At 47.4% G+C, this 11639-nt stretch overlaps 4 protein-coding genes across 4 annotated transcripts; 2 read left to right on the forward strand and 2 right to left on the reverse strand.

The window, feature by feature from the left end:
• Positions 1 to 641: 641 nt before the first annotated feature.
• V1508DRAFT_261719 (Protein FMP52, mitochondrial) lies at positions 642 to 1789 on the reverse strand. The gene has a single exon (XM_066936435.1). It carries the CDS (start codon positions 1593 to 1595, stop codon positions 888 to 890), a length of 708 nt encoding a protein of 235 aa, XP_066797810.1. The 5' UTR covers positions 1596 to 1789; the 3' UTR covers positions 642 to 887.
• On the reverse strand, positions 1789 to 4547 carry V1508DRAFT_261679 (uncharacterized protein). Its single transcript, XM_066936434.1, has 4 exons — positions 4314 to 4547; positions 4191 to 4261; positions 2988 to 4132; positions 1789 to 2936 (listed from the first exon to the last, which is right to left on the reverse strand). The coding sequence occupies exons 1-4, from the start codon at positions 4316 to 4318 to the stop codon at positions 1983 to 1985; spliced, it is 2175 nt and encodes a 724-aa protein (XP_066797811.1). The 5' UTR covers positions 4319 to 4547; the 3' UTR covers positions 1789 to 1982.
• A 1061-nt stretch (positions 4548 to 5608) lies between these two features.
• On the forward strand, positions 5609 to 7197 carry V1508DRAFT_411301 (S-adenosyl-L-methionine-dependent methyltransferase). Its single transcript, XM_066939444.1, has 3 exons — positions 5609 to 6053; positions 6125 to 6216; positions 6263 to 7197. Exons 1-3 carry the CDS (start codon positions 5842 to 5844, stop codon positions 7024 to 7026), a joined length of 1068 nt encoding a protein of 355 aa, XP_066797812.1. The 5' UTR covers positions 5609 to 5841; the 3' UTR covers positions 7027 to 7197.
• Positions 7198 to 8361: 1164 nt separating this feature from the next.
• V1508DRAFT_365740 (uncharacterized protein) lies at positions 8362 to 11300 on the forward strand. The gene is made up of 3 exons (XM_066937341.1): positions 8362 to 8579; positions 8694 to 8764; positions 8813 to 11300. Exons 1-3 carry the CDS (start codon positions 8575 to 8577, stop codon positions 10852 to 10854), a joined length of 2118 nt encoding a protein of 705 aa, XP_066797813.1. The 5' UTR covers positions 8362 to 8574; the 3' UTR covers positions 10855 to 11300.
• The last annotated feature ends 339 nt before the right edge of the window (positions 11301 to 11639 follow it).

Genomic DNA, 11639 nt, shown 5'->3' on the forward strand with positions numbered 1-11639 from the left:
CTGCCAAAGTCGTAGAACGAAAGGCCTTGTTGCTAGCACGTTCCCAAGTACATCGGTTTTAGTCGCCCCTGAGAACATCTCCCAGCCAATCTTGTTGTGGACTGCGAAGATATAGAGTTTAGGCCAATCCTACAGCGACTCAGAGCTCCGACAATGGCGAATACGAAAAGCGAATTGAATTCCCGAGAAGCCGGGAGCCACCTCAAGAGCGCTGTAATGACGTCAACAGTGGAAGGCGAGTAACGACAACTCGCCTTGGCCGCCCGGCGGACAATGACAGGAACACAATGCGAGGCTACTTTAGCTCCATTGAATGGTATCATGTTATTGCGAGTTTTTATCTGATCCCCAGCCCGGCCGCCCACATCGGCGTTGATTATTAGTGCGCGCGTCATTGACTTCCGAAATACGTAGATTGTCGTATCCGCCTCAGATGCCCTTTATACTGTAGCAGAGTGGGCAGAATATATGTGATATTCGTGAGTTACTGTCACGACTGTGTCTATTACATTCGTCCTAACTTGCACGAAGCTCCGTTCCAATAGCATAGATGGTAGTGCAACATAGTTTGACGTCATGTTGTTGTACAAGTGTAACACAATGTGCGGCTTAAAGACGCTATCGTATAGGGGTAATAATAGCTGTGGATGCAGGGCAGCTCAGAACTGACCTGTCCATGTTCCAATCCCATTTGTACGAGCACGACAGCGAATCATGCTGAACGAGTTTAATACAGCCGTTCGGACAAATGGGCAGCTACTTAGTGACCCACATTCAACATATCAGGGCTCATAATATACACCTAATGTACACTAAATCCAATGATCGCATTGCCCTAGACTACAAGACCATATCCATATCCAAAACTCTTATCACTAAGCTTACATCTACTTGCTCTTAGCTTCAATCTCATCGTCATACTCCTTCGCCAACTTTAAGATTGCTTCGTTTCCATAAATCTCAACTCCGGATCCACCCTTCTGAATAGCCTTCAACGCAGCCTTCGCAATGTCTCCAGCATCAGCACCGATCCACTTAGCCGCGTTCCCAACAAACGGAACCTTCTTCCAAAAATTCACCGCGCCCTGCGCACTACCCTCCAAAAAGGCATGGCGATTCTCCCTCTTCCCGAGAATCAGCGCTGGACGCAAAATAATCGTCCGCTCAAATTCAAGCTCCTCAACATCCCGATCCAGCTCGCCCTTCATTCTATTATACGCAAAGTGCGAGTCCACAGACGCGCCCGTGGCCGAAACCAGGACGTAGGTAGACGCACCGACTGCCTTTGCAGTTTTTGCGATCGCGAGGTTCAGGTCGTGGTCGATTTTATACTGGTTGTCGAAGCCACCTGCCGCTGCTCTCGTAGTGCCGAGGCCAGAGAACAAGATTGTAGTGGTAGGGGGGATGGAGGCTGGGATGTCCGTCGTGACGACATTCGAGACCTTGTGGGTGCCACCTGTTGTTAATGACTCCTTGACTGGGCGGCGGGTGATGGCTACGACGGCGGAGATGCCGGGGAGTTCGGCGGTTCGGGACAGAGCCAGGAAGTTGCTGCCAACTAGACCTGTTGCGCCAACGATTGCTAGTGCTGCCATCTGTTTCAATCAATTGTTTTCTGAGCGGTTGGATTTCGGTTGTCAACGTCGGCACCCGGTGGCGGCTATGACGATAGGATGACAGGATGACAGTCGAGCCCTGCATAACGATTAACTGCTAAACCCGGACCCTGCGTCTCATCCTATCAGTGCCCGGTGGCCATAAATACATTGCCGTTCAGCACGCATACAACATGCTCTCGATACTACAGTACAACATCTGAAACTCAAATAAAGTCATGGCTTCTATTATCATCACGGGATTTTCTACAAACTGATTACAAGGACGCACTACGCTTGTCCAAAATACAATAAACACGCAGACCAGATACTGCCTACCAGACAAAAACTCCCCCGACCAAAAATTATTTCCGCAAGACAATTAAATTATTCTGTCGTAACAGCCTTCGCAAGGTTTCGTGGGTGATCAGGATTATACCCCTTCTTCACCGCCATCCAATAGCCGAAGATTTGCAAAATCACAATATTAAGCAATCCTTGCAGACAGTCTACTGTCTCCGGAACTTCAAACTTGACATACGACTTCTCCGCACTCTTGGGATCGCCCTCGCTCTCGGTCACGCCGTTCCCCTTCTTATTACCCTCAACCAATGCAGGACCATTTTGCGAGGCGATAAAAATAGGCTTTCCGCTTCGTGCGGTTACTTGGCCGATACCATTGATAATCTTGTCGAATAGTTTATCTTTAGTCGCAATCATGATAATAGGAATATCCTCGTCGACTAAGGCAAGTGGACCGTGCTTAAGCTCACCCGTCAAAATGCCTTCGGCGAGAATATAAGAAATCTCCTTAATCTTCAAAGCACCTTCCAGAGCTGTAGCGTATTGGTATCCACGGCCGAGGATGAGCATTTTAGGCTTCTCCACCAGAGTCTCTGAAACAGCCTGGATCTTGTCATTCAAAGTCAGAACTTCTTCTAACTGCGCCGAGATCTTGCCCAAGCCATCAATAATCTCGTTCCGGCGCGCTTGCTTCGACAGGCGGTCCTCAGATAGCGAGAGCGCGATCATGACAAGAGTGATATACTGCGATGTGTACGCCTTTGTCGATGCGACGCCAATCTCGGGACCGGCGTTGATGTGCACACCACATAGCGTCTGTCGGGAAATAGCAGATCCGACCCCGTTGACGACACCGACACACATGGCACCGCGCTCGATACAGTATTTGAGAGCGAGGATGGTATCCGCCGTCTCGCCCGACTGAGACACGAAAATGCAGGTGTCGTCGCGGAAAAGCGGTGGTCGACGGTCGAGAAAGTACGAGGCAATTTCGACAGAAATAGGTATGTCGGTCAACTCCTCAAACAAATCGCGAGTCTAACCAAATTAGCATAATACCCAGATGGCAGCAAATTGGAGACCACGTACAGCCAAGCAAGAATGATATGACGTGCCGCACGCAATCATGACAATTCGTCGTGATCGCCGAATGGCGCTAATGTAATTAGACAGACCACCCAGTTTTACAGTCTTGTTCTCAAAATTGACACGACCGCGCATAGTATTGACGATAGACTCAGGTTGCTCGAAAATTTCCTTCAACATGAAATGGTCAAAGTTGCCCTTTCGGATCTGCTGTAGCTCCATCTCGATGGTCTGGATCGAGCGGATTGACGACATGCCCTCCTCTCGGCGAACACGATGGATATGGAGACCGCCGTCATAGATATGTGCGATATCGTCGTCTTCGAGGAAGATCACCTTCTTAGTCTGCTCGACGACAGCAGCCAGATCTGACGCGAGAAAGAACTCAGTTGGAATCGGCATGCCGTCGTCTGAGATGAAAGCACGGGACTGCGAGTGACGAAGATCATTATGAAGACCAGGAACCATAAGCGAATTTCCGGCATCCAGCAAACCATTCGATCTAGGGAGACTTAAACGGGGGTTAAATCCAGCTGTCACATCATCTGGCACTGCCTCGATATTAATATCAGGGAACTCGACGTCAACGAAGTCGACCTTCAACTTGCGCTCAGACTTGATACCAACCAGCAGCGGCGAGCCATTACGGGCGGCGATGACTTCACCGGGATAGTGAATTGACTTGACAAGAATACCATACGAGCCCTCGATCTCGACCAACACCAGCTTGAGCAATTCAGTAAAATCGAGACGACCTTTGTGGGTGTCGTACACGTACTTCGCCAGTTTCGCGACGCACTCAGTATCGGTCTCAGTTTCGAAGAAGTATCCCTTCGATTCCAGCAGCGACTTCAATTCGCGATAATTGGTGATATTACCATTGTGCACGACCAAGAACTCTGCAGCCGGATCAGATCGATGAGGGTGCGCGTTTTTTTGAGACGGCTGACCGTGAGTAGCCCATCGATTATGCGCAATGCCAACGTGCGTGGAGAACCGCTTACTCATGTCCATATTCGCCTCTTTCACGAGCTTTCTGAGCTCAGAGACTTTACCGACTTGCTTGATCACATAGTTCACATTGCACTTGTCGGCGTCAACAGCGAAACCAGACGAGTCATAGCCTCTGTATTCTAGCCGATCGAGACCTGAAAGTTCATTAGTGAGATAAAACTTGATGTTTCAACATTTTATGAAAGTACACACCAGTTAAGAGAGTGTCGACGATCTGGCCCCTTGTTTTCTCGACGAGATAATTGACGTAGCCAAAAATACCACTAGGGACAAGTAAACACAAAGAAAGCCTCGCAGTATAAGGCACGTACGTACCACATCCTGATTAATGACGAGTGACAAGGAAGTAGTCGACTAGAGGAGCAAAGGTGTCACGCAGAGTGTTTGAAATTGAGAAGCGGCATCTGGTGAAACCGAACGACGCTTATGAGCAATATTGCCCGACGCCCCACAATGGCAGCGCCCACTCTATTTGTGCCTCGCACTAAGCCCAACACAGGAATTTGTAAATAATCAGATCAACCTTAACCGCCGTCGGCGATTGTCTGTGCGTTTGTCTGTGGCTGGCCGCTCTATATATAATATCGTCTCCTCAGTACGCCAGTCGCTATATAAATTCGCAATTACAGTTTCCGGTGGACTGCGAATGGTCCTTCGGCACATTGATCTTCGGCAGCTTCGACGCGTTAAGAGTCACAATTATTATAGGTTCCAAGGATTGGCTTATTATCATTATGGAGCGAGTTATATAGTAAATCATACCCTGCGAGCTACACGAAGTATGTTTGCCGAAGCCACATACATTGTCGTGAGCTGTCACCGATTACGCGCCATTTCAACAATATTCACGATCAGTTCAGGCTCTAGGCCAATTTTATGGATATGGCTATTGGTTCCTATTGAGTCCCATCTACAGGGTCCAATGTGGTAGAGAGTTTTAAGAGCCTCATAACCATAATTGCAAGTGTATTTTCGGATAACAAGTCGCTCAGATGCTCTGTAAGGCGCCTGCTTTTGAGATGTGTTGGCTGGTGATCACGGCGGAGCATGAAGGTGCAACAATGTGTCACAGAATTCGACCTTGAATTTCCTGTCCGTATATCTATAATATGTTGCAGTAGAATCATCGGAAGCCATTGTTCGATCAACAACAGTATTGCCCAAGATAGTAAGAATACCTCACAGGACTGGGATATCACGATGTTCCACTACTTCCGGTAGCACATCGGTGGCTATAGGCTAAAGTTAAAGGACAACTACCAGCAATGCGTAACGCTATGGTCTAGTATACATGCCGATAATCGCTGCTGCAAATCAGTTAGAAGTCAGTCACACAGTCTGCCAATGGCACAGATTTTACATAATCGAGAGCCAGAGTATGAGTGTCACAAGATTTTATTTATTCTATTTTAACGTGTTTATGAAAGAAAATTAAAAGGCTAAAAGCCAATCAACCTGGCTCGAAATGTTCCATTTGTAACTATACTCAGTATCAGCTCGATACGAAATTATGGAGATGCATGGGATACTTTGTTCCTCAGGTACCCTAACCCGAACAAAATTTTGGAGTTTATCAAATTGAAAAACTGTCGTGTTTGCAAAATATCAAAGAAAAAAGTTTGGAGATTCCCAGCTGATGGCGAACAAGCATTCACATTTTTCTGCTTTCGGTTATTAGTTTGTGCCTATAACGGTGCTGGTTCCTTTTAAAGGGCACTAGGAAATATATTGTCTTGGCTGAGTTGCGATTTTTGCGGTTTATGCGTTGATAGCAAGGCTCGACAGCCAAGTGTAAGGCGAACAACCAGTATTGCAAGCAGACCCACCGCACTGACCCCACAGCATGTCGCCAGTAACTGCAGACCCTCCTCTCGAAGCAATAGTCGACTCTAGCGAAGTTTCCGTCAAGGTAACGGTCACAACCACAGAGCCGGTGTCGCAGTCGGGAGGGCATAAATCGAAATGGGACATTCCGCGAACCGAACGGGACGACCCGTTTCAGTTTGGGCAGCGGTATTTAGAAGATGAGGCTGCCGTATGGGATTTTAACGCATGGTGAGTACTGAGTAGTAATTTGCGGAGAATGGAGGCGGTGTGCTGAAGGATTTATGCTGAAAATTATATAGGGACCACGTTGAGTGGGATGAAGAGCAGGAGATTTTGGCGCAGGAGAAACTTGAGAAGCAGAAAGAGAATCCTGTGAATGATTTTGACAAAAGTGCGTTGTCATTAATAGATCTTGGATGTGCACTGACTGTGTGTAGAATTATATATGTCAAATCCGTCGAGATATTGGGATCTATTCTACCGCAGCAACAAATCCAACTTTTTTAAAGACAGGAAATGGCTACAGCTCGAGTTTCCTTCAATCTACGCAAATGCGACAGCGAAAGACTCTGGTCCAAAAACGATCCTCGAAGTTGGCTGCGGTGCAGGTAACACACTATTCCCAATATTGGCTGCAAACAGGAATGCGGAATTAAAGATTGTCGGTGTAGATTTCTCCCACAGGGCAGTCGAACTCGTGCGCGAGTCGCCTCAGTTTGACGCGGCGCACATCGCAGCAGACGTGTGGGATTTGGCGGACGAGAGCGGGAGATTACCGGCTGGGTTGGAGGAACATTCTGTGGACTTTGTTATCTTGATTTTCGTGTTCAGCGCACTAGCACCCGAGCAGTGGGAAGCCGCGATCAGAAATATTGATCGACTGCTAAAACCTGGTGGTGAGGTTCTATTCAGGGATTATGGCCGGTACGATATGGCGCAATTGCGTTTTAAAGGTGGTCGATTACTGCAGGATAGTTTCTATGTTCGGGGCGACGGCACGCGCGTTTATTTCTTCACCGAGGACGAGCTGCGAAAGATCTTTGATATCTATTTCGTTGTTGACAAGATGGGTACGGATAGACGCTTGTTGGTTAATCGGAAGCGGAAGTTGAAGATGTATAGAATTTGGCTGCAGGCGAGATTTATTAAGCGTGCGTCCTTGGATAATGCCACAGGGACTTCCATTGGGAAGATTGAGTAGTTGCACGCTGGTAGGTATTAGAATTAAAGTTGGATGTATATATTGGCGTTACCTTGGGTACTATCGATGGCATTATCGAGTAGAAAGTATGCAGTAGCAAAACTGGCTATTGAATCAAAATATATCCTATAGTCACTCGTCTTAGACGTGAAGAGACTGCTTAAGCTCGAACATATAAATCACTAACTCATAACGGTCTCGTGAATCAAGACTAGTACCCAAGGTCATTCATTATTCGCGAGCAGGAAGCGGTGGCTGTGGAGTTAGAAACCGAGGGCACGCGGGGACTCAGCCGCATGGCGCAGGATGGCGGGTGGCTCGGCATAGCAAATGGCAGAGCACAGCCACCACACAAACAGCCACATTTCTTGAGATATCTAGCGGCGTTTACGGGATGCCTTCGAAGGCTTTGCCGGAGTGCAGCATAGCCCCCTTGTTATTTGTCAGTTATTCGCAACAAACAATCTACGCGGTTAGGCGAAGAAGCAAGACTGTGTGCAGAGAATACCAAAGATAAATATAGACATTGATTACAAGGACTGAGCTCTTGCCGGGAAAGCCAGGAGCACTGAATTGGGAAACTGCAGCCTGCAGGGGCGCCACAGACGCCATGCACTGGTTTTTTTTATGCATACGGAATCTTCTCTATGGCCATGACTTACTCGCTTGCTTCCTAGGTCAATGTATAGCACTGATGGGAACAGACACATTGACGTTGGTAACAAGCTAATTTGAATCATTATTAAATACTATATTGCACCATATGTAAATAAAAGCCAACTACATATGGGAACTTTATAAACAGAGAAACTGGAAGCTGGGGCACACCCCTGACTAGTGACTAGCTAATTTTGAATTTCGACCGTCTATTTGTTTACTACCCTTGACAGACAACAGTTAGCGGGTCAACTACCCGGACAGTGGAATGCAAGTAGTATAAATAGAAGCCTAAGGGCCAGAAATACTGCATCATTGGACACTAATTATTTCCATGCAGAGCTCGGATGGCAGCCATCGCAGACGGCCACAGGGGCAGTCACAGAGTTTCATATTGGGGACCAGGTTTGGTGTATTAATACCAGTATCATTGTGCCTTTGGTATAGCCAACAAGAGTGGTTATGGGCTAATGACAGATAGATAGATACTTTGTAGCTATAAATAGCCCCTTTAGAACTGCAGGAGAATGTAATAATGTTTACGCCTTACCAGTTCGGGCGGCCCGGGTCAGCCACCAAAATGCCTTTAGAAACTAACGACGCTCAGCCGACCCGCCGACCTGCCGACCCGCCGAGAGTTCAAGCGGCTCTTCTGGGTGAGGTGAGGACTCGAAAACCTGTTCTTGACAACCTTGTTCAGCCCTCTTGCCAAAATTTAAGTCGTATATAGTCTGCCCCTATTCCCTGTTATATGGCTTCCGGCCCCTCCCTCGAATTTCTCCAGACTCTATTCCATCCATTCAGTCGGTTTTGATTCCTGTTTATTATTGTTGATTTTAATATACTTCTGTGTGCATCTCTGGAATCACCAATAACTTTTGTCACGGAGATATGTGGTACGAGTTTTCCTTTGCTGGCATTATTGGTCAAATCGCGTTCTCCGTCCTCGGACCATCCACGCAGACCCACCGCACAGTTTTCGAGTAATTTCCAACTAACCCCATTAATAGTGGAATCTTTGGCTACGTTAACTATCTGGTTGAGAGGAACCGAGGTGAAATCGTGAATACTATACTTGATGGTATGCTTGTTAGCTGAGAATTCTCAGACAACTTGCTAACGAGAATAGGCTTGCAACGACTCGAGTACCGAGGTTATGACTCCGCTGGTCTCGCTGTCGACGGCGACAAGCCAAATGAGGTTCTTCTATTCAAGGAGGTCGGCAAGGTCTCCTCTCTTCGCAAGCTTTACGAGTCTTCCCAGACGGACAACCGTAGGACTTTCGTTTCACACGTCGGTATAGCTCACACTCGATGGGCTACTCACGGCCAACCCTCTCCATTGAATGCTCACCCACATCGCTCTGACCGTAACAACGAGTTCGTGGTCGTCCATAACGGTATCATCACCAACTACAGAGAGCTTAAGGCTCTCCTTGAGGCCAAGGGATTCGTGTTCGAGACCGAGACTGACACCGAGTGCATCGCAAAATTGGCAAAATATGTTTACGACCTCAACAAGCACCGTGAACTCGATTTCACCGAACTAGCCAAGCTCGTGTTGATGGAACTGCAAGGTGCCTACGGTCTTCTCATGAAGTCCGTCCACTACCCTAACGAGATTATCGCTACTCGCAAAGGTTCGCCTTTGTTGATCGGTGTCAAGACTGAAAAGAAGCTCAAGGTCGACTTCGTCGATGTTGAATTCCCTGATTTTCCCGAAATCATTATTGATGGTCCTGCTGATTCAGCTCCCTCTCTTGCTGTTCCTCAAGCCAATGGGCTGTCTGGCAGTTCTCTTCTGGTCCCATTGGCGGGTTCCGACCTCCGCCGATCCCAATCACGAGCGTTCATCTCTGACGATGGCGTCCCCATGCAGGCCGAGTTCTTCCTTGCATCTGATCCTTCGTCTGTCGTCGAGCACACAAAGAAGGTTTTGTATCTTGAGGATGACGATATTGCGCATATATACGATGGTGAGCTCCACATCCACCGCGTCCGCCGTGAGGAGGGTCAGCCTACCATCCGATCTATCCAGACACTTGAGATGGAGTTGAATGAGATCATGAAAGGCAACTTCGACCATTTCATGCAGAAAGAGATTTTCGAACAGCCAGAGTCAATCGTCAACACTATGCGTGGTCGTATCGATTTCGAGAAGAAAACTGTTACCCTGGGTGGCTTGTCCGCATATTTGAACACAATAAGACGGTGTCGACGAATTATTATGGTTGCCTGTGGTACTTCATATCATTCCTGCATGGCGACCCGGGCAATTTTCGAAGAACTAACCGAGATCCCGATTGCTGTTGAGCTGGCGTCCGACTTTTTGGATCGCCGATCACCTGTTTTCCGTGATGATACTTGCGTTTTCGTCTCTCAGTCCGGTGAAACCGCCGACACGATGCTCGCCTTGCAGTACTGTATCGAACGTGGTGCATTGACTGTCGGTATCGTCAACAGTGTCGGTTCTAGCATCTCCCGCCAGACCAACTGCGGAGTCCATATCAACGCTGGTCCCGAAATCGGCGTCGCATCCACCAAGGCTTACACATCACAGTACGTTGCTTTGGTCATGATGGCCCTCTCGCTGTCAGATGATCGCATTTCTAAGCGCACTCGCCGTCATGCCATCATTGACGGTTTAGCCAAGATCTCTCAGCAGATTAAAGAGGTTCTTGCTTTGAACGACCGGATCAAGGAGATGGCTGAGACCGACCTTGTCAACCAGAAATCGCTTTTGCTGCTCGGTCGAGGTTACCAACACGCAACTGCATTGGAGGGTGCTTTGAAAATCAAAGAGATTTCTTATATGCACTCCGAGGGTGTATTGGCCGGTGAACTCAAGCACGGCGTCCTCGCGCTCGTGGACGAGGATCTTCCTATCATCGTCCTCGCTACCCATGACTCGCTCTTCCCGAAGGTCATGAGTGCTGTCGAACAAGTCATTGCGCGGTCCGGCAACCCGATATTGCTCTGCAACAAGGGTGAGAGTGCTCTCTCAAAGCTCCGGAAAACATACCGCACACTGGAAATTCCCGCCACAGTCGACTGTCTCCAGGGCTTGTTGAATGTTATTCCCCTTCAGCTTATGAGCTATTGGCTCGCAGTCAAGAAGGGCTTCGATGTTGACTTTCCAAGAAACTTGGCCAAGGCTGTGACTGTCGAGTAATGGGAATTTTGGTCGTTTCGCATTCGTTCAGTTTATAAAAGGTTGGGTACTATAAAAGAGGTGGATATACGGGGCATAAGGGTCGTTATATTTTGGTATATATTATTTCATTGACTTTTGCGTCCTATATGTATTTGTTGCTGGATTGTTTTTGCCGCATTCTTGTTTTTTCGTAATGATTTTGCTTTGATGTAGGGCATTTTAGTGGTGGCAGCGATCCTGAATTTCCCTCGTAATATATTTTTGTATGGTATTATTCAAACGTACTAATTATTAACAAGAAATTAATTATACAAAATTTGGTCTCAACTTTCTAAATGCACGGGTCCACCTTGCTATAGGAGCAGACGAACATGGATCGGCTATGCCGTAACTCTACATGGGGCATTTTATCACATAGAAGAGGGAAACAGGCGCCTGCTTCATCGGCGGACTAGTGAAAACGCCAAATTTCCCTATTGCATTTCGTCGAAACTGATGCACTGTCCCAGTTGGACCTAAATTGATGATGGTGTCAAGTCGGTCATTTTAGACGAAACGCAACACGCAACAAGCAGTGCAAGGAAAAATGCAATCTCGTTGGTGACCCCGTAAGTCGAAATTGACTTGGACATGTAATTTCATGTTAAAGTCTAATATAATAGTTTCTTTCTCTAAAGTTAGTCAAATGTGAATATAGATGCGTTGCGAGCAGTTGGATATATGCAGGTGTCATAGAGTATATGTAGGTTGTGTGACGTCACGGGATGGCGCTGTTGGATCCATACGTTTAGGCACACAGCGGC

Source organism: Lipomyces doorenjongii (genome assembly GCF_038497915.1).
Source record: "Lipomyces doorenjongii strain NRRL Y-27504 unplaced genomic scaffold V1508scaffold_7, whole genome shotgun sequence".
Classification (NCBI taxonomy): Eukaryota; Fungi; Ascomycota; class Lipomycetes; order Lipomycetales; family Lipomycetaceae; genus Lipomyces; species Lipomyces doorenjongii.